The sequence below is a fragment of the Miniopterus schreibersii genome, assembly GCF_964146895.1.
Source record: "Miniopterus schreibersii genome assembly, chromosome: 8".
In the NCBI taxonomy this organism is placed as follows: Eukaryota; Metazoa; Chordata; class Mammalia; order Chiroptera; family Miniopteridae; genus Miniopterus; species Miniopterus schreibersii.
In genome coordinates, this window is record NC_138109.1 from 25077166 (window position 1) to 25100136 (window position 22971).

The following is a 22971-nucleotide window of genomic DNA, read 5'->3' on the forward strand; positions in this document are numbered from 1 at the left end:
AGTCAATAGGAAAAGGCAAGTTGAAACCATAATGAGCCCAGCCTGCTTGGCTCAGTGGTTGAGCATCCACTTGTGAACCAGGAGATCATGATTCGATTCCTTGTCAGGGCACATGCCCAGGTTGTGCGCTCGATCCCCAGTAGGGGACGTGCAGGAGGCAGCCAATCAATGACTCTCTCTCATCATTGATGTTTCTCTCTCTCCCTCGCCCATCCTCTCTCTGAAATCAATAAAAACATGTTAACAAAAACACCATAATGAGTTGTCACTCAGATGGCTGTGATTCAAAAGTCCTACAATGCCATGTGTTGGCAAGGATGTGGAACAACAAGAACCCTAGTGGTAGAGTATATTAGCTCCATCATTTTGCAAAACACTTGGTATCATTTACTAAAAGTCAACCATAGGCATTCCTTATAATCCAGCAGTTCCACTCCTAAGTATATAGCCAGCAAAATGTTTGTACATGTGCACCAAGAGACATCTACAAAAATGTTCATGCAGCATTTATAATAGCCCTTACCGAAGCAACCCAGTGCCATCTGTAGCAGCATGCATAAATAAGTTGTGGTTTAGTCAGGAAAGGGACAAAATGAAACCGCAGCTCTGTGCAACAGCACAGGTGAATTTCACAAACATCATGTTGATGAAAAGAAGCCAAACACAAAAGCATGCATAGTGTATGATTCCATTCATAGAAAGTAAAAGAGTTAAAGTATAATCCATGGAGCTGGAAATCAGGATAGCCCTTACATTTGAGGAGAAGGCAGTGTTTGGTAAGGGGCATGACAGAGGCTTCTGAAATGCAGTCGATGTTCCATTTCTGGGCTTATGTGATGGTTAAATATGTATACTTTGTGGTAAATCCATGTGAGCTACAGTTTGAAGGAAAGCACTTTTCTGTCTATGTGCCATATTTCACAATAAAAAGTTTGTGGGGTTTGTTGCTTTTGTGTTTTTTAAGTGCAAGTGCTTCTTAGGAATCCCTGACTTGTGACTGTAAGTTCTGACAAGTTGCAGTGTCAGGATGTAGGTGCAAAGATGTCCTGTAAACATCCCAGCAGTTCTCCCCTTTTCCCTTCCCTCCCCATCTGCCAAATGTAGAGAGGGTCATATGACTTTCTCCTTTATGTATTAATATGGTGATTGGGTATTTCCAAATATTAAACCAACCTGGCGTCTGTTTGTCAAACCTCATTGGATCATGATATAGTATTCTTTTTATACATTGCTGGATATCATTTTCTAATACATAGCTAAGGAATTTTGTATGTACGATCATGAGAAATATTTATTTTAGTTGTGCATTTTGTAACAATTTTTCTGTTTCGGTATCAAGCTAATCCTGATCTCATAAAATGAGTTGGGAAATGTTCCCTCCACTTGCTTTCTGAAAGAATCGTGTAGGATTGGTGTTTTCTTCATTATATGTTTGACAGATTAACCAGAAAAGCCATCAGGGCCTGGAGATTTTATATTGTGGGAAGTTTTTCATTAAAAATTAAATTTTTAAATAGATATAAACCATTGCAGATTTTCCACTTCTTTCAGTTCTGGAAATTTGTATTTTTACAGAAGTTACCCATTTTGTCTTAATTGTCAAATTTGTTGAAAAAACTCTTTGTAATATTTCTTTATTGTCCATTTACTATCTGCATGGTATATAGTGATGTCCCATTTTTATTCATTATAATGGTCCTTTGTGTCTTCTTTTCTTTATTTTTCCTTAGTCTAGCTTATCCATGTTGTCAGTATTTTTTTTAAAAACCTGTTTTTGGCTTTCTTGGTTTTCCGTATTGGTTGCCTGTTTTCCATGTAATTCATTTCCACTCTTATCTTTATTATTTCTTCTACTTATTTTTTATTAAAATTTGCTCTCCTTTTTTCCAGCTTCCCATGGTAGGAGCCTGGTCCACCAATATTGTACTTTGGTTCTTTTCTTATACCAGTATTTAAAGCTATACATTTCCCTTCTCCCCTTCCCCCTCCCTTTCCCTCTCCCCCTCCCCAGTTTACTGCTCCACAGATTTTCAGCTGCCTCACAGTTCTTGAATCTCATATGTGCTGTCAACAATGCTCAGCTTGGGTTCCCCTCTCCTGCTTATTTCAGAGTCTCCAGGCAGAAATGTAAGGCAACTGTAGAGATCATTTCATTTCCCTTCGCTCTAGAAATCACAGCCCAGCACAGCTTGTTATCCAATGTTGTTATCCAACAGTTGCTTCATGTATTTCGTCTAGTTGTTTACAGCAGGAGGGAAACCGAGTCCCAGTTATTCTACTGAGGTTAGAAGTAAAAGTCTTGTTGTATTTTGTCACCCTATATTTTGTCTCCCCAATCTCCTTACCCAAACAGACATTAACTCTATACCATGTAGAATTGGTCTTATACAATCTAGATTGATCTATTTGTAGTTTGTTTTTTTTAAATTACTGATTTGAGAGAGATATTGAGAGAGAGAGATCAGTTTGTTGTTCCACTCATTTATGCATTCCTTAGTTGATTCTTGTATGTGCCCTGACTGGGGATCAAACCCACAACTTTAGTGTATGGGGATGACACTCTAACCAACTGAGCTACCCTGCCAAGGCTGTTTGTAGTTTTAATAGTATTATATTTTAAACCTTAGCCTTTTCTAGTTTTTTCAATCAACATTGTTTTTAAAGCTCTGTCCATAGTGCTGTAGTACATCTAGTTTGTGGTTCTAACTGTTGCAATGTTTATTTCCTTATTTATCAAGATCTTTTATGTTATGAAATTGTATTTTTTCTCATTCCTTGTTAGGTTAATTCCTAGATAATTCAGTTTGTTGCTAATGTGAATGGTATTTTATTTTCTGGTTGATTTCTCTGTTATCTGGGTGTCAGCATCTGATCCTAATTGAAAGGTAACCCAGAAGTCTCAAGAAAAATCTGCAACCTCGGACACTGGATGAGATAGAGGGTCAGGACAATTATGTTCTTCAGCTCTTCAGTATTTCTCAATACATAGTCTTGGAATTTAGAAGCAGTGATGGCCTGGAATGAACTAAGATAAGCAGAAACTAGCCCCAGAGGCACTAGAAAGGCCTGCACTGGGCTGGGCTGTTATATGTTTAGAGCTCATATCAGGACGTCATATCAGGGAAACAAAAATGTGGAGCTGGGGTGGAGAGAAGATGAAGCTACAGCAATTCCAACCCCTCTTCCTCTGAGCCTCCACCTATCCCTAGCCCTGTGTGGAGGAAGGGCTAGACCACTGGGCCCAGGCTGAAAAATATGTCAGTTTGGCTGGGACATATAGCCTTGCTAGTTGTCTCAAAGCTAATAGTGTGGCTCCTTAGCAGAATGATGGTTCATTTTATCCTCAGTCTTAGGAAGTTAGTGAAGATTTCAGGAGAATATTTGAGCCTCACTAGGAAAAGGGACCCAGGCATGTCTCACAATGACAAGTAACAAAGGCACTTCTCCAGCTCAACCAGCATGTGATGAAATCAGTATCTGTTTCTGAATGTAAGAATCTATGTAATGATGTAAACAGAAGAAAACCACAGTGCAAACTGGCCAGACATCCAGTCAGCCAGCAAACATTTAACAAATACCTATATCTGTCCATATTGTGCCAGGTACTAGTAATATAGAGATGGACCAGATATAGTTCTTGTTCTCAAGTAACTTAGATATAAACAAATTAGTTTAGTAAAGTATTCTAGTAATTGTAGATTTGGAGTAGAGCATGGCACAAAGAAAAACAAGACTAGGAGCTATAGATTCCAGAAAGGTTTTGAAAGATGATTACATGTGAGCTCATAAACACTGAGTACGTGTTCCCCAGAGAGACAACGTGGGAAAGACCCTTCTAGGCAAAAGAGCAGGAGCTGGAGCAAGGAGTCATGAAGTCGCTTGCTGGGCTCAGGGCAATTGCAGACATGTTCACACAACTGACATGTTCAACACTGTGTACTTAGACCTAAATACATCCTGGAACATAGTGTGTCATGAATGAATGAGTGTGGGAAGAAAGGAAGAGAGAGAGGGAGGGAGGGAGGGAGGGAGGGAGGGAGGGAGGGAGGGAGGGAGGACAGGCTCTGGATTCAGTGTTTAGGTGCTTACTTTTAAAACCAGGTGAGGCTCCTTTCTTTATGGTAGGTCTATTTTTGTTCTTTTAAAATAAACTATATATATAAGGTATCTAGAGTCAAATTCATAAAAGACAAAGTAAAATGATGGTTGCCGGGAGCTGGGGGTAAGGGAAATGGGGAATTGCTGTTTAATGGGTATGAAAAGGTTCTGAAGGTTGGTCTCACACAATATGAATACACTTAACACCACTGAACTGTGTACTTAAGAATGGTTCAGATGGTAATTTTTTATGTATATTTTACTACAATTAACATTTAAAAAAATAAACTATAAAGTCTCCCACTTACTTAAGTTAGGAAAGAGGTATTCTGTCTATACTATCACATGGATGATCTGGGCCAGAATGTCTTCTCAGATATGAGACCCTTGCTGTTTTGTGAGATTGAGAGATTTCTTTCATATTTTTTTCTCATTTGTAATTTTAATCAAAGCACTGCTAATTCATTCTTTTTTAACTCTGTCTTATAAGCACCAAATTTTAATATCTAAGTAAACTTTTTGGGAAAGAAACACCATAGAGACTTTTCTCTGGAACAAAACAATGATATTCATTCCTCCAAACATTCAAATACAAAGCCTAACAAAACAAAAACAAGAAAAGCCCACACATTTTTAAAAAGTAACAAAATCACATTCTAGGGGTTCAGTGTGCATTTAGCAGCCTTCTCCCAGCTGTCTCATCTTCAGCTGGCTTTCAAAAAAAAAAAAAAAAAAATAGCACCCTACTTCATCAAAATATACATTTTCCATTTCCTTTCTTAAATTAAAAGTAATAATTAGAAAAAGAAAACTTGAAGAAATTCACCATCAATTGCCTGACTCAACTGGATGTCATGGCAGCATATGAAGATCAGGAAGGTTATTTGCAGCATACAGGATAACGGCATGCCGATCTTCAAGGTTGAGCTTTCTTCCAAACAGTGTAGAACACCCACAACTCCAAGTATGAAGGGACGCAGACGATCTCCTTCGAGAATTCCACAGGGCAATAGAGGCACCCAAGTTGTTGTTCATAGAGTGAGAGGGCTTCCGTCAGATTGACACCGTTCCCCTGTGTAAAATATTTCCCATCCTGCTTCATTACTTTCATTGAGAGGTCAAGAATCAGCCTGAGAAACTCCCATGTGGAATCTTCTTCTGGAGACGTGGAGATTGGAACAGCTGTCAAGTCATTAATCACATAATCAAACTTTCTGCCTTCTCTGACGTACCTCTTCAGTACCGGAATACAGTCTTCCACGAGAACCTGGTAGCAGTCTCCGGTAAGGTTGTCTAAGACGTCGCCACACGTCTTTCGCATGTATTTCTTACATCCGTCAATCACCATTTGGTCAATCTCTACCATAGTGGCCATCTTGGGTTTCAGTTTGACTATTTCACATAATATGCCCCCGTCTCCGCCGCCCAGGATCAGCACGTCTTTGCCCGTGTAATCCTCCTTGCCACCGCCCATGATGGCGTGGGTATAGGCCCAGTCACTCTCCGCCAGGTTAACATCCCCACTCAGGATGAGGATATTTCCATACTGCTTCGAGTGTAGAATCTTAATATTCTGGTAAGGTGAATCTTCATCATATACCACTTCATCTATGTCGTACTCGACCAGGCGGCCGTCAGCAGTGGGCCAGTATCTGTCGATGGCCCCTCCTCGAACGATGGGTGGCAAATGCTTCACCCGCCCAGGTCTGTCCTGACTCAGTTCTTTCATTCTTTCTTCTACTTTGTTCAAAAGACTGTCAACTTCCTTGGCCGGCGCATCGCCATCGTAACTCTGAAGGTCCAGCGACACCAATCCATGTGGGTAAATTCTCAGGTTGGCGAAGCTGCCGTTTTTGTTGATGTAGGTCGCTAAATAGCCGTGGTCCTGCCAGGCGTGCAGCGCCTCGGTCATCCCCTGCCCCTGGAAAACTGGCCGGAGGCCCTGGAGAATGGTCTCGCCGTCCGCCTCGGCGCGGAGCAGGAAGTCGAGGGTGCGGTGCCGCGCGGCCGCCATAGTGCGGCCGAGGCCTGAGGGGGGCGGCGGGAATCCGGGGCCCTCGCAGCGGCTCAGGAGGCGGCCGGCGTGGGCTCCCTGCTCTGGGAGAGCTTTCGCATCCCGTCCAAAATCTCTTGTAGCAAATGACTGACCAGGGTGAAGTCCAATCGTAAGTCCACTACAGCCCCGTCGGCCACTGCGTGGCGAATCCATTTCCGGCCGTACCCAGGGGCGGCCCTAGTAACCAGGCAACGTCCAGAGAAGCGGCGGAAGGTACAGGCGAGCGCCCCAAGGGGGCGGAGCTTGGGCAAGATTCTGGGAGGCGACGGTGGGCGGGCCCGAGTGAGGCGGGTGGGAGGAGAGTAGCCCAGGACGCTGTTGCCTCGGAGACAGCCAGGGACCGCGGGCCTGAGCACAGCGGCTGGCCGGCGGCGGGGCGAGGGTCGCGAAGGCTGAGAGAGGAAGCAGGGCCGGACTCAAGGCCATGGCCGGACGCCAGAAGGAAAAGGAGATCCCGGATGAGGTGCATCAGAACCAGATCTTGCGGGAATTGTACCTCAAAGAGCTACGAACCCAGAAACTCTACACGAAGTACCACGTGAATCCCCTGCGCAAGGGTGAGGGGCGCCGTGGGTGGAGGAAGGGGACAGAGGCGCGGGGGTCGGGGGCGGGCGCAGGAGGCGCCGCCTGGGGGCGGGGCGGGGAGGCCTTCTCGGACCTCACCCCATTCCTAGACTTCGGGAACTAGAACTTTTACCCGGGGAGGAGGGTAAGGGGGTGTCTCACCGCGCGTCACGTCAGATAGTAGATATATTTAAATAGTCGCGATGAGATGTTTTTGTTGTAAAAGAGTTAAAAGGCTTTTTATCATTTTGCTTTTGAAATAATTATATTTGGCAGGGTTTTATGTATTTTTGTCTGTAGTTTTGGTTTGCTTTTAGCGAGCAAAGGTTTGGGGGGTTTTTAGGCTTCTAAATTGTCTTCGAAAAGTTCAGGGGTAGTAGACTCAGGGCCCATAGTGTCCCCCTAACAAAATATCGGTACCCTCTGCTCCTGACTTTGCACATTCCTTGGGTGGTTTCATCCGTCCTGTAACATCATCGCCCCATTGAGGCTCCAATGGAGTCCCAGACCCATTTGCCCAAACACCTGCCAGCTCCCACTTCCCCTGGTCAACCCAGGGGTGCCTCAAACGCACCAGTTCCAAAGTTAGGCACATCCTGCTCCCCTCCCTACCTGCTGCTACTCAGAATATCCTTTCTTAGCAAAAGTCACCACAACCATTTGCTCTCCCAAGTTTGAAGCCTAGGAGTCATCCTCAATCACTCCCTCACCCCACACATGTAAGTCCTCCCAGTCCTGGTTGTTAACATTTCTCTCACCAGCCTCTTCCCATGTTCCTACCTCAGTGGAACATACCGTCATGCATGTGGAGGCATCTCCATCTCTCCTCGCTTAATTCTGCCCTCTAAATAGTGCTTGAGTCTGCCCCTCTCCATGCTCATCCCCAGGCCTCAACAGAGCCCTCCTCACTTCTGCCTGGATTGATCTCATGGACTCTTAACTACTATTTTCTTCCAAGCCCCACCCCCTCACCTCCTACGTTTACACTGCTGGCAGGCATTTGATCCTGCCATCCGTCTGTAAAATCCTCAGTGGCCCCACAGCTTCTGAGCCGAGATTTGAACTGATGTGCAGACCCCTGAAGATCTGGCCCTGCTGCCCACCAACTTAACCCTCATTCCCCTCCCCACCCACACACTCTGCCTTGGAGAAATATTTTAGTGCCTGCTCTGCACCAGCCACATGCTCCCTTCTTTCCTGCCATCTAAATAAATGGATTTCCTAACACATGCGGTCATTCCCAACCTCTTTCCCTTTATAAACATTGTTCCTTCTTCCTGAACTTCTGCCCCAACTTCTAGACTAAATTAATTCTAGTCCACTGCAGCCCACCTCTACAGACAAAAATGTAATGTCATTTTTAACATAAAAAAAATCATGTTTTTGATATACATAGCGAAATGATTACAACAGTCAAGCTAAGTAGCATAGCCGTCTCCTCACAGTTACCCACTGTGTGTGTGCGCGCACACAGGTACGTGCATGGCTTTGTCTATGTGCACGCACAAAAAATCTAATGCCTTCACTTTTCTTACAATTTAACCTGGTTTTCCACTAGAGTCCCTAACTGCTAATTTCAGGAAAACAACTTTATGTCCAGTTTTGTTTAAGTTGGTCCATTCCAGCAATTTAATCCCTCAGCAGCCTCAGGCTTTCTAGGAAAAGTGCTGCTCTCCCAACTTGTGCCCCTTGAAATCATGATTAATATGATCCATTGCGGTCTAGTGAGAAAATATTAGAACTTGTATTTATGTTTACTTTTATGTAGAAAAAAAGGAAATTATGCTTTGTTAATATACTGGTAATCATAGGAATGCAAACTCGGAGGTTTTTTATTAGAAGTTTGACATAAAGTCACTTTGGAGACCAGTGGTTCCTTCTCGCCTCTGCTCATTTCTTCCCACTGTCTACCTAGGTCACTCCTCTTGAATTACTCTGGCATTTTAGGTACTTCTCAAACTCACCAGGATCAACCTTAGATTCTTTCCATATCCTCACCCAGCACAACCACTCACTTTATGCAGGACTCTGCTCTAATGTACCTCCCACCCCCACCCACCATCAACTCTCTACCCACAGAACCTGCTTTACTGTTGTGCATCTCACCTGTATTTGCCTGAAATAATTGTATATTGTCGGTCACCTCAAATAGAATGGAAGCTCAGGGAGTATGGAGACCTTCTGTTTAAAGTCCTGCCAGTGCACCAGTAATTACAGGTTGAGTGGATGTCTGTGGATTCTGTACCTCTATTATCATGGTATAGGTCACTCTCTGTCTAACCTCGTTTGGCTGACTGGTGTGTCTGCATCGCTAAACACTAATGCTGTCCAATAGAAATTCTGCCATGATGAAACTGTGCTGCCCAAAATGGTAGCCACTAGCCACATGTGTTATTGAGCACTTGAGATGTGCCTAGTGTGACTTTGGCCACAGAGCTGGACAGTGAAACTCTAGACTGTCAGGTCCTCGAGGGCCTTACTCCCTCATGTCCAGCACAATACCTGACATGTGACAGACACTGAGAAAATACTAAGTGGTTGTATGGCCTAAGGTGGGTCTTAGGGCAAGGAATTGGCGTTTTAACGGAAACTTGTGATGCTATTTTTTTCTCTAGTTCACACAATCACCAGAAAGCCCATGTCCTGGCACGATAACCTGGAGGAACCTGCAGATGGTAGGTTCTGGGGTTTGAGAACACCACTGAGATAGAACAAAGAGAGGCGGACAGCTGCACAGTCCTCTCGGGGTAGTCTGACCTTGGGGCAAATAACAGTCCTCTGCTTTGATCATCTGAAAACTGGACTCAAACTAACCAAGCTCACAAGAGGCTGACGTATTCCGCCATACTTCATTTATTAACTCTCAAGCCAACAAAAATGTTCCTAATGACCTGAACATTGCATTTATTCATTCACCAAACATTAGCTGTTACAAGCACACATCTTGAAATTATACTTAGTTTAAATCCTGGTTCTGCCACTCTAACTGTGTGACTTTGGACACCCTTGGCATGAGGCCCAAGCAAGCCTCTGAGCCCAGGTACTCTGTCTCTAAGGAAGGAAGTGTCCAGAGTAAAAAGGGCACAGAACCACATGTTGTTTTCAAAGACTGACTCTTAATAACTCATGCCCCATCCTCCAGACAAGTTTCTGAATCTCGTTCACCATGCTGCCCAAGGACCCAGGAAGAAATACCCAGAGACACAGACTGAAAGCCAAGAAATTGGATGGTTCTCAGGGCCCTTGGTAAGTGTGTCTACTTGACTTAGGAAGCACAGAGGCAACAGGTGGGGGCTGAGATAGCAGAGTATGGACCTGATGCCTGATTCTGAACTCTGGCTACCACTTCCTAGCTGTGTGACATTGAATAAGTGACCAAGCTGTTTTATGACTCAGTTTTCTCAGTGTAAACTGGAGATATTACAGTACATATCTCATAAGGTTATGAGGAATAAATGAGGTAGGATCTGTAAGGTGCAAGAACAGTGCCTGCCACATAGTAAGTACCATGTAAGTGTTAAATGAACAAAGTTAACTGATAACAGACTGCCTGAATTTGCTCTGCTAGTAATTAGTAGGCTGGTCTTGGCCATGCCACTTAACATCTCCAAGTTCTGTCCCCTTACCTGTAAAGTGGGAATGATAGCAACAGTACTCACCTCATTTGATTGGAAGGCCCCCACTACCTGCAAGGAGCCTTTAGCACATCATCACCCTAAATGAAAAAGGGCTTCTGTTACTAAGGAAAAAATGTAGACTTCTAAATAGACATCTTGAAGAACTTTCTGCCACCCATGTCTTTCAACTGTGCCTTAATGTCTTTCATCACATAGGTTTTAGTTTTTAAGGAGGCATTGTGCCAATGTTTTCTATTATGGTTTCTGGGTTTTGTGCCTTGCTTAGGAAAACCTTCAACATCCTGAGTTACAAAACAGCTAACTTTTCTTCTACATTTTCCCCTAAATGTTCTGTTTTATAACACTAGGCTTTTAGTGCATCTGTATATTTTGTGAGTGATATGATGTTGGAGACCCTGTTCCACAGCTGTATCAGAACTTCCTTCATGGCCCCAAAGGCACTGCAATCTTACACACCCTGTACCTCCACATGTGCTGCTTCTGCAGCCCAGCCTTCGACCCCTAACCACTGCTCCTTGGGGAAGTCTTACTCATCCTTCAGGACAGCTCAGGAGTCACCTCTTTCATAAAGTCCCATTACGGGACTTCTGCCCCCCCACTCTCCACCAGGCAGAGTTGGGCACTGCCCCCTGTGCTTCTATAGTACCGTGTGCCTCCTGCTGTTACAGCTCCATTCAATTCAGTGTTTCAATATAATATGGTGGCTCTGGAGCCAGACAGCCTGAGTTCAAATCCTAGCTCCACCACTTTCTAGCTGTGTGAATGGAAACTCTGAATCTCCATTTATTTACTGTTAAGCGGGGATAAAAATATTGGTGCTTGAAGGTTTGTTGTGAGGATTAACCAGAAATGTATAAAACTTGCTAGGCTAGCACATAGTAAATGCTCAATAAGTGTGGGCTACTATACTGTCACTGAAGAATAGAAAGGGGGGCACATGGCCCCTCCAAGGGCCAGCAGGTGCCTCCCCTGGCCCCTTGGCTTGTGCTGGGTTGTCTTTGTCCATTGAGTAGTTACATAGTGTACACCCTTCCCACCAACTCCCCATACCATTCTCTTATTTTTACTATGGGGACCTGGCCTTCTCCCCCATTTTTCCAACTCCAGTCTGGGGCACAGGGCTCTGCTGCAGGGTGACTGCATGGACATTGGGTAAGTGTCTCAGTAAGTCAGCTCTTCCAGTGAGGAGAGCTAATAGCTGCACATTTTTAGCAGCTCCTCTTCAGACCCAGGGCATCGCCTTGGAGAGAGGAGACAGGGCAAGGGTCCCAACGGGAACCCCACCACTTTCACAGAGGGACTGAGTCCAAGAGGCAGAGGCCAGGTAGACAGCTGGGGAAGAGACAGATGTTCAAAGGGAAATGGGGAGGGGGGGTGCAGGCGGAGAGGGATTCACTTATAGTGAACAAAAGAAGAGGGTTGTGAAGGAAAGAAGGTGAATTAAAAATCATCCAAGTTAGATAACTTGGCAACTTCCAAAAGTATCACAAAGCACAATAATTTAGCTCATTGTTCATTTTCTTAAAAGCCTGACTGCCACAGGTACAAATTGTGCATGTGGAAATGTGGCAAGCACATCTCACAGCAGGCTCACCATGCCATGGCAGGAAGGACTAGTGTGACTGCCCTGGCCAGCCTGCCCTGCTCGACCCCCTGAGGCCTTGCAGGTAACTGCTGGGATGTCACATCAGGTATCCACCATGGAGTTGTAAATAAGCTCAGCATGTTCATCATTATAAACTGGGGGCACTGCTGCCACTAGACGGCGTTGGTGGCATAGTAAACTATACCACACTACCATTACATCCAGTTGTGCAAACATAAAAATTAATTATGCTGGAGTTTCAGAGTGATGCGCTAGAGGGCAGAAAAGGTTTGGTCAATCCTAACTTCACTTAGGGTTCCCGGCCCCTGGCAGGACCTCAGCCTGCACAAGCAGAGAACCCCCAACCCCAGTAACAGGACACCGGGGAAGCACACTCAATGAATACCACTCAGCCTCTGGTCTCCTAGTAACATGTGCTAACAGTGTGTCCTTTAGGTTAATTGCACAGTGGAACTTCTACAAGATTTACAGGTCAGCCCTGGCTGGTTTGACTCAGTGGTTAGAGCATAGGCCTGCAGACTAAAGGGTCCCAGGTTCAGTTTTGGCCAAGGGCACGTACCTTGGTTGCAGGCTCAACCCCTAGCCTGGTTGGGGCACGTGCAGGAGGCAACCAATCGATGTGTCTCTCTCACATCGATGCTTCTCTCTCTCCCTCCCTCTCTCCCTTCCACTCTCTGTAAAGCAATGGAAAAAATATCCTCAGGTGTGGATAAAAAAAAAAAAGAGGAAAAAGATTTACATGTCAGAGTTCTCATGCTTACTCAGCTCTCTGTGTAACTACAACACACTCATTCACAAATATGTACTGAGTCCCTAGTGTGTGCTGCATACTGTTCCAGGTGCAGGAATAAACAGTGACTAAGCAGACACAGCGCCTGCCCTCCTGGAGCTCACGGTCCAGTGGGGGAAAGAGTCCACAGGCCTCCAACTTAGGCAGTGGAAAGGGAAGGGCAGCAACTTTGCACAGGATCTTCTCATTCAGTCCTGCAACTCCTTTGATGTCAATGTAGTCATCTTAGTTTTGCAAACTGGGCTTAGCAAGGAAAAGAACCACCAGACATGCATCAGCGGAGTGGCGCCTGGTTCAGGTCCAGGACCATTGGCTTGAACCCAGGTCTTCCCCCTTCCCCACAGGCTGCTTTCTGACACTTCCATTCTGTTTAGATCAACCCAGAACGTGATGACCACAGGCTGAATCACTTCAAGGTCTACAATGACATCACTCTGTACAAGGCTAAGATGTGGAGCTTGGGAGAAGATGATCGCCACAAGTAGATTGCCAGCAGTGGTGTCTACCCATCTTTAATGCCCAAAGTGTGCTTCCCAGATAAATAAAGATACTTTAAAGCCCAAACTTCTCCTATGTAGAGTATCACATTTCTCCTTTCTGCCCATGTGCACTGGTTCAAATCCTTCATCTTATAAACAAGTCAGAGAAGTTCCCTTAAAGATGGAAAACTAGCTGCAAACAGTATCTCCTCTGCCTCCCCAGGCCCTAATAAAGGGATGCAGAAGGTATGAATCCACATCAGAGAGAATAAGAACCATTAGCAACCAAGAAAACTGAAGACATTTAGAAGATGGAAAGCTGATGAGAGGGTGTAAGAAGCCACTGAATGCAAGCTAAATGGGGACACCTCTCAGCATACAGCCCGTGTCCCAGTCCTCCCTGGATTCAAAATGGAGTGTGAAGCAAGGAATGAAAGTGGACGTTGGTAGGGAGTCTGCAGGAAGGTCCACTCTACACACCAGCATCCAGGCATTTAACATCTCCCACACTGGAGGAAAAGCCCAGGGTTCAGGGAAATTAGGTAAAGCACAGGGTAGGAACGAGGTATGAGGCTGAAAACAATCAATTAAAATGCACCTATATTGCATTTTTACCCTGGGTTTGAAGCTGATGGAATCCTCTCTGAAAAAAATAAAACAGCTCTAAAAGAAAAGATCCCCACATAGACCCACTTAAGTCTTTTTTAAAAATAGCCAAGAAACATCCAGTCTGGGAACACATGGAGGTGTTGGGAGAGTGGTGTGCCCAAAGGGCATGGAAGCTCCATGCACAACTTCCCACATTTAAAGTTTTGTCAAAATTTATTAAGATCACTTTGCATGGTTTCAGCAAGTGGTAACTTTGTGGTCCTGCAATACTGTGCAAACTGAAGACTATATAATTTTTTAGATGAGTTGATGTACAAAGTAAAGCTCACTCACGCACACTCTCTGGTGACACTAGGAAGATGAAAACAGAAGAAATGTGGTTGCTCTAGTTAAAGAAACAGACAAACAGGAGCACCAAGAGCACTTTCCCTTTCAGAGCTAATGATGTAATGAAAAGGAATCCCGAACCTAATCTATTAATAATTCACACTAGATCATAAATAGCCTCACCTCTGTATACCAACGAATCCACTTTTTATGCTCTCCTCTAAATATATTCATGATGATAAATTTTTAAATTTTTGTCAAACTATTAAACATCTTACTGTTAAATGCATAAGAAAATAACATAAAACATTGAGAATCAAGTGTGTTTCTATAATAAAAAAAAAGGGCTTCCCTTTTTTTTCTTGTACATGGCATGGAGCAGGCATCATTTCTACACCTCTGCAAATTGCCTCACTCGTTTCTAAATTAGGATTGGCTTCCAACATTTTATCATTTCTACTTTCAATGTAAGAGTATCTCAGTCCCTTCAATGAGATTTTTGCCCGTTGTTATTTCTGGGACACCTTCACCCTCTTCGTTTTCCTCATTATGTCCATAAATTCTCTGGCTTCACAGCTACTCTCTAGAAAGATAGTGCAGCCGTGCCCACCTCAGCTGACTTCAACTCCATTTGCGTACTTCTGGCCTTACCACTTTCCATTTCTTTACTGTGCTTTTATCTTTGTTCATCAATTCTCTCAATTATCTACTTTTGTAAAATGCCATGTAGGTTCATTGCTGGACAAAAAAAAGGCATCACAATTCCACACGTTGCTGTCTGTGCAGTGACCAATCACCTAGAGACTTTAAAATCATTATGCATCTGTGATTCATTCCTGTAGTTTATAAAAGCTAAATTCATTCTTTTTTTCTAGAAACTCAACATGAAAAAGAGGAACACAAATGTAGGAAAGAGACTTGCGGAATCCCAAGGTAATAGGATGAAGGCAACAGAAGAAACCTCTTTTCAAAACCAAAACTGTAATTCAGATTCTGAGAGAGATGACTAGAGACCATCTATAGAGTGAGAGTAAAATGATGTGAGAAAAGATCAATTAGGAAACAAAGACCTCTTGGGTATAAAGTGAAAAATGAATCTAAAATAAATATTCAATATGATGATTAGAAATAATCAAAGAAATCGTCCTCCACAGTAGAACAATACAAACACACAAACTTAGGTCATTAGGAGAGGCTCAACATCTGACTAACAGAAATTGCAGAATGAGAACAAAGAAAATAGGGGGAAGCTACCCAATATAACTTACCAGAACTGAAGACCTCACATTCTTCCAAAAGCCCTAATCAAAGAGTGCAAACAGGCACCCGCCAAGGCATGGCCTCATGGCATTTCAGATGACAGGGAGAAGAAACGCTTCCAGAGACAATGAAACTGGAATGGCTCGGACTTCTCAGTGGCAAAACAGGAGCCGCAACACAAAGAAGCACGCCTGCAACATTCGCAGGAAAATTCCTACCTGCCATATGAAAGGCAATTCAAGAAATGCAAAGAGGTAAGAAAGTCACCTCCCATGTTCCCTTTCTTAGGAAGATACTAGAAAACAGTATAGAGCAAAAGGAGGCACAGGCTAAGACAGGAAAGTACAGGATCCAGGAAATCATGGATCCAACCTAGAAGGTCTAGAAAAGGGAAAAGGTGACAGTTGTATGACAGACCTCAGTTACGGTGGGAAAATTATAAGGTGGTTAAAGTGACAAAGCATCTAGAATAAAATGATGTAGAAGGAAAACTGGCACACAGAAATATATGAGTTAAATATATTAACTCAAGGAAAACCAAAAACAGTGCCACAACGGAAATATCATAGTTCAACTAGCACTCCAGTGATTGTTATTTAAAGGATATTCATAATATAAACACTGATTATTGATATATCTAAAATGATATAACTATTTAGGAGGATAGGGAAGAATGGGGGGGCATTAAGTCATCTCTCGTGAAAGGAAGACAATTTGGATTCAAAGTCTAAATTATCACTGTATAGAAGTATTATTTAATATGTAAAAGTAACTTCTAAATCTTTTAGTCTTAATTGAGTTTTTTGCCAAGGGTGTATGTTTCTTTGAGAATTTCTTAGTTTATTGAAAAAATATTTTACAAAAAGAAACCAACATAAGGGATCAATTGCATTGTGAAATCCCAAGTCTTCAACTTTTTCTTGGAGATGCTGCTTAGCGTGTTCTGCTCTTCATTTTCTCTCTTGTCCGTTTTCCAGGTCTCTTCTACAGAAAAAGAAACACCAGCTGTGGTCACAGAGCAGCTTGGCCTTCCGCCCCATGACCAGGATGCACAGAGAGGAAGGAGGGCGGAGGTGGGTTGGAGGAGGCTGCTCCAGCGCCTCACCTGGTCCCCAGGCCCACTTACATTTGATCCTTTCTTTCCAGGCCTCTTGAGGCCCTTGCCATGAGCTGTCTTGGCCCGGAAGCTGGATACATCATCGTAGCTCTCACGAGTGTTCCACTTGGAGCCTTTCTTCTTACCACCAAAGCCAAACTTCTGGTTTTTATAACGTCGTTTGGCATTGGGACTGGGAAAAAGGCCGTTTTACAGGTTACAAATCAGCCCTGCAAATCCCGATGAATCTTATGGCCCAACAACACCCTCAGTATTCTGTCTGTAAGTAGACATTATGTTCCCTAGAATCTCATCCTTGGCCCAACATTCCTACTCAACAAACTCCCCAGGCAAGCTCATCTATTCACAGGTTTAACCACCAGAGCAGGACAACAAAGCAAGGACCAGGAAAGGATCCACATACATTTTGTTGCTCACCACTTATCTTTGAAAAGTTTTCTATTTTAACTAAATCTTGTGAAATCATCCTCAGTTGTTTCTATTCCTCTCGGAAATATATACATGCAGGTAACATTCAAATGTAATAAATCTTAAAACTGGTCATCCCACAGGAATCTGACTCAGCATTCTGAAATCATGTTACCTCCCTTCCTACTCTGGTTTCACCTTCTGTGCACATGCTCTAAAGAGGCTGGCAGTGCTGCCATCTACCCAGACATCAGGCTAAAACCAAAGGCAAACTAAAGCCTGGGCGTCAGCCTCGATCCTTCCTTTGCTCACTCTCCACACCCAACTCAATGATGGAATCCTGCTAACTGAGCTCCTGGATATTCCTTCAATCTATTGTCTCTTCTCTACTCCCATGACCACTTTCAGGCCATTATCATTGCTCATCTGGACTTTACTGGTCCCCTAATTAACTTCCCCACCTCCCTCAAGACTATCATTTGCACAAGAACCCACTGTAACTTTTAAAAACATGAATATGACCTGCACATTATTTTGAGTAAAGCCCGTCAGTGTAACCCAGGCTTCTCAACAAGACAGACAAACTCTGCCTCTGTGACTCAGACAGAGTCCCCTCCAGCTACATCTCACCACTCCTTGCCTCACACGGTATTCCCAGTGATACCAAGTGCTGGCTGTTCTTCACACGCAAACCTGCTGCTCTCATCCCTAAGCTTTTGCTCATTCGTGTTCTTCTGGACTCCCCAGACCTGCATCTCTCCTATTCTATTAATTCTTACTCATCCTTCAGACTAAGCTCAGGTGGGATCCTCTTCCAGGAAGCCATCCCCAGACCCTGATCCCCAGACAGGTCAGATATTTCTACAATGTGCCTCCATACTACTCCCCAAATGCCACATCTTAGCATTTACTACATTACACAGAAATGATCATCCCCCTAGGTCTGGTGTCCAGGAATGCATAAAGGTGAACTAAAAAAAATAGTAATATCCAACATTATCTCTTTTAATCTTTATAATACTATGAGGCACACACGATTCATTTTAATAGATGAGGAAATTAACATTAAAAAGGTAAGGTAACTTGCTGAAAACTACCCTCCCAATGAGGGGCAGAATCTCTGGATCTGAACTCTTAACTGTACTCTTAACCATCACACTGTTTTACTAAACATTCACTCAAGTGTGCCAAATCCTTAAATCACCTTCCTTTAATCTTCAAAGACTGACATGGCTAAAAGGACCATCACATAGCCTGGTCAGTCTTAGCTACAAGCAGCAGCAACCTTCTCTGAACCCTGCAGCTGCTCCTATGGCGGTCCCTGCCACACTCGTGACTGCTGCCCAGTATACACAAAACCAAACCGAACACTTCATACCCCTTCTTCATCTGCTGGCCTTTAGCTCCTTCCTTTGAGCTCCGTGCCACAGGTTTCTGATCTCCGTCAAGAAAATCCAGTTTATCTGAGAAGCCTAGGAGTGAATTGTATTTGATTTAGTGCCATCACATTTTAAGAAAAGCTTAAAATTCAAAAGATTGTTGCTTAATGAACTAATTTTAAGAGCCACATCTTCTTCCCTCACCTTCTCTAAGCTTAGGTCCAAATCAATCAAGGTTCCAGAGCAAGGTGTTAGAATTAGCAGGGACCCTGCTCCCTATATGAGAGAGAAATACTGACCTTTCTGATACTTCTTAATGGCACTCATCATGTGTGCTTTCTCCCGCTGCCTCTTCTGAAGGACCTCTGTTTGCACCTGGGACATGGACACAGGCCTGTTACACCCATTCCGAACCATTGCTGTGAGTGTCTATACTCTCCCAGTATCAACACTGTGATAATACCACCGCCACTGAATGTTTACTGAGTGCCAAACCTATGTGAAGGTTCTAAGGACATTATAAGTTTAGCTTCCCAACAAACCAGTGAGGCAGAAATTCTTAATATTCCTGAAACTGAAGCACAGAGAGGTAAAGTAACTTGCCCCAGTCACACAGCAGGAAAGTTCAGAGCTGAGATTCACACGCAGGCAATCTGCATTCTTCCTCCATTACACAATCCTGCCTACAAAACTGCAGTGAATCATGTTTAGGTCCACATTCAATTCTCCCCATTGATTGTATCTGTGCCAATTAAATACCTTATTGTTACTAGGCATGAAAGTACCAACAGAAAAAAACAATCTCCCCCCAAATCAAAAGAGAAAAGAAGCTTTAAGGACAAAAGGAAATGCATTTACTCTAAGGCAGGTTTCTCAATCTCAACACTACTCACAGATCAGGCAGGATAACTCCCCGTTGGGGGTGCGCAGCCTGTCCTGGGCATTGTGGGATGTTTAGCAGCCTTCCTGTCCTCTACCCACCAGATGCAGCTGCACACTCCCCACAAAGACGCAGCAACCAAAATGTCTCTGACATAACCAAAAAATCCCTGGGAAGCAAAACCATCCCTAGTTCAGAACCAGTGCCCTGAGATTCCTCAAATTAGAGTGAGATAATTGGCCTGAATGAATTTTTCTTTGCTTCTGATAATTTATGTTAAACCAACTGCCCATGTTTTTGAGTTGATCTCAGCCATCAACCACCAGATCAATCCAATAAATCCATAGCTCCCTGTTTGCAGAGGACAGGATGCTCATCTAGTCCTACTCCACTGAGGATTCCAAATGAGGACAGCAGCTCAACACCCCAGATCATAATGTTTATTCTCACCCACAATGAACCTCCCCACACGCATTTTTCCCCACAACCCTTTAATTTCTGTCACCTTTCTTAAGTGACCATGAAATAAAGAAGAAAAACCAAAAGTTTCAGGGTATGCCTGCTCTGATTTCACATTAGAACTCAGTCATAGTTCAAACTCACAGGTACCATTTTTTCCCCTCACTGATTAAATGACAATATGATTCCTTCAAGGACTTTACAATCATCTAGGCCAGTGATCATCTGAGAAGCTTTTGGGGGAAGGGAAGAAAACATACACCGATTCCCAGAGATACTGAAGCCTAGAAATCTGTTTTGAAAAACTTCTCCAGGTGGTTCTGCTGTGAGATCACATTTGGAAACCACTGATCTGGACCCCCCCAACTCTTCACTGTATAGAAATACAAACTGGAGAGGTAAATGACTTGCTACAGTTACCACACTACTCCTGGTAACACACTGGCGTCAAGGGAAGATTGTGCTCATGAATACTAGCATACATGCGCACACTCCACTATGAGATAACAAACACATGATCGAACACATAAAGGTCATGGAACCAAATCAGACCGGGGCAATCTGGCCTGACAAACACACCCAGCATCATTCTATCCCGCGCCACTTTCCTTCTCACCTTCTTTCCGTATTTCCTAAGTGCTCGAAGTTGCTTAGCCTTTTCCGACTTCTCCATGGCAGCCTGTTTAGCCTGCAGCTTTTGTCGAATCTAAAACACAAATGTTAGTGTATGTTATTTGAATCTGGGATGACTGCTATTTTGGGTACATTGGAGCAGGAAACAGATATTCCCTGTTCTGCAAACTATGGAGCTCAAAGGAACCTTGTAAATCATCTATTCCAAGACGATTTACACATGAGGACAATGTGGCCCAAAGACTGAGCACTTCGTCCAAGATACCAAACATATCAGTAGTGAAGCTAGAACTTGAAAGCAACCTTCTCACTCCTAGTGTACCATCTGTTCCATTATACAAAACTGCTTGCTTGCAATTTTGCCAAGAGAAATTAACTTCTGTACATCTCTACTGTCTGCAGACTGAGGTTAAACCAGCAATGCAGCCCCAGTTCCCTTCTCCAATATACCACATACACATTAAAAACTCCAACAGATATCAGTCAGCCTTTTCCATGAAACATACACATTTCAGTTAAAAGATGAGCAGTTGTTAGTATGAATGTACAGAGATGTGTCTGGGCCCATCTCTAGGTTAGCTTCCCTAAGTACCACCAAGATAAGAGCTCCCTAAAATCGAGCTTGAGACCCAAGGGAACTATTTCAATACATCTTGGATCAGATTTTGGCAATTCTCTTCCTCACAAAGTTAAACAAGGACCAAGTTCTACCTAACTCTAAATTATACTACATCTGAGCCATACCTGAATCCCTCATTTTATAGAAAACTGAAGCCCAGAGAAAATGAATTGTCTACAAGTTGTAGCACTGCCCCCTGGCAATAGGACAGGATCTGTATTTTTTCTACACACCATGCCATGATCATGCCAGCCAGGAAATGCAAAACACCATCTCTACCTTAGGGACCACACTTCTTCCAGTACTTTTCCTTCCCTTAACTGTTTAAATTAGGAAAAAGTCATCCTTATATTTATCTAACTGGTGGTGACTGGCATGAGTCTGAAGTAGACAATAGAGATAATAATTGCCCTCTGACAACCACTTCCCTATTATTAGGCTTCGTCTTTTTTTAAACATTTTAGGAGATTAGCCAGCTAAATATACTTAAAAGTACAAAGCCCCAGCTTTCCAGAAAAAAAAGAACCCTCCCTGTTTCTTACCTTCTGCATCTGCTGATCAGACTTGGCCATCTCAGCAAAATAATCAGTGGGCCGCTTAGTAGGGACTTTGAGCTGATGGAGGCGAGGTAACACTGCAAGCACTGCAGCCTGGGCCTGACGGTAGCTGAGGATACAGGATAAAGTGTGAAACCAGCTAAGCGGGAGAGGGCTTACATTCCTTCTCACTGCCTCTCATGAGTTATCCGAGGTCAGAAGGGCTCTCTCTCAGCATCTGACCTCCACTAGCAAGAAGATACACACAAAGACAAAAACGGTAATAAAACCTCATTAACTTGGTATCTGGAAGAAATTTAACTGTACACTCTTTTAAAAGGGGGGCAAGGACTACTGAAAATTAGTAGTTTCAGAGAATGACCACTCTAAAAGTACCTATGAACTTCAAGCTAATGACAATCCAATTATGATTCTTATGTAGTCACTAAAAGAGTCTATATATGAACTTTCTATAAGAAGAATCTTCTAATAATTGTCCACACAAGCAAAAAAACCCACAAAAAACCTTCAACTCTTTTTAATCAAAAGAAGACTTCCTCCCTGCTCCCAGGCTTTTGATACCTTCTGAGGAGTACAGGCTCACCATTTTCTCCCTCCCCCATGTAGCACAGGGACCCCCAACTCCTCCCACATTTGAAATCAAATATACAAACATACAAGCTCATCTCCCGCTGGAAGTCATCTTCTGGATCAACAGCTTTCTGATCCTCGTTCTGAGGTGTTGACTGAGTTCCATTGATTTCTGGCACTGGACCGAGGGTGATATCAAGCCTTTCAACCCATTCCAGATCCCGCTTGAATTCTGCCAAACAGTGCTTCAGGCCATTCTAAGAAATTCAGACACTGAGCTCCTAAGGGAACCCTTCATATGTCTCTCCCAAGCCCTGGGTGCCAGGCCAACCGACAAAGTGCTAACCCCCTGCACCCCAACAAGTAACTGACCCTCTTGGCAAGGCGCAGGCTGCGTCCTTCCTGGGACAGGACTCACCCACCCGAGCGCAACCGTCCCTGGCGCTCACCCCGTGCCCAGCACCCCGCCCTGGCGCCCCAGCTCACCACGTCGTTCACGGCTTTTTTCGGACCCTCTAGCACGACATTGAGGCCTGGCTTCAGGAGCCCTCGGGAAAACGCATCCTGCAACTGCGGGGAACGACTGGCCTCAGTGCCAGGGGAGTAAGGACGCCCCCCCTCCGGCCCAGCCGCGCGGGTCGGCTGCACCTACCTCTCGGTCAGTGACGAGAGATTCTTCAGAATCCGAGTCGGAGCCCGAGGGCAGGGGAGTGTCCATCTCGCGCGCACGCCCGACAACTACCGGACGAAGCGGCGCAGGCCCAGGCCCCGCGGCTGGAAGAGGGCGCCTCCGCCGCCGCCCGCCTTCAGGCCCCGGCCCTCACCGCGCGGCTCCACGTGCACCGGAACCGCACCGGCGCTCACTACCCGCCGCGGCGGCTGCCGAACTCCTCGATCGGACTTCCGCTTCCGGTCGCAGACA

At 44.2% G+C, this 22971-nt stretch overlaps 2 protein-coding genes and 1 pseudogene across 4 annotated transcripts; 1 reads left to right on the forward strand and 2 right to left on the reverse strand.

The window, feature by feature from the left end:
- Positions 1-4100: 4100 nt before the first annotated feature.
- Positions 4101-6323, reverse strand: LOC308560047 (spermine synthase pseudogene; annotated as a pseudogene). Its single transcript has one exon. The product of its transcript is annotated as a spermine synthase pseudogene (transcript).
- A 101-nt stretch (positions 6324-6424) lies between these two features.
- On the forward strand, positions 6425-17096 carry CFAP144 (cilia and flagella associated protein 144). Its single transcript, XM_081145523.1, has 5 exons — positions 6425-6711; positions 9334-9393; positions 9861-9964; positions 13127-15681; positions 16405-17096. Exons 1-4 carry the CDS (start codon positions 6579-6581, stop codon positions 13235-13237), a joined length of 408 nt encoding a protein of 135 aa, XP_081001649.1. The 5' UTR covers positions 6425-6578; the 3' UTR covers positions 13238-15681; positions 16405-17096.
- Positions 15934-22964, reverse strand: EBNA1BP2 (EBNA1 binding protein 2). Of its 2 annotated transcripts, none has more exons than XM_081145521.1 (9): positions 22702-22964; positions 22536-22619; positions 22137-22306; positions 21465-21588; positions 20287-20376; positions 18631-18706; positions 18331-18424; positions 16554-16716; positions 15934-16411 (listed from the first exon to the last, which is right to left on the reverse strand). In XM_081145521.1, the coding sequence occupies exons 1-9, from the start codon at positions 22765-22767 to the stop codon at positions 16361-16363; spliced, it is 918 nt and encodes a 305-aa protein (XP_081001647.1). In that variant the 5' UTR covers positions 22768-22964; the 3' UTR covers positions 15934-16360. The 2 variants fall into 2 exon arrangements, with proteins under 2 accessions (XP_081001647.1, XP_081001648.1); XM_081145522.1 differs by having other exon boundaries at positions 16150-16411; positions 22137-22294; positions 22702-22959.
- Positions 22965-22971: the final 7 nt, after the last annotated feature.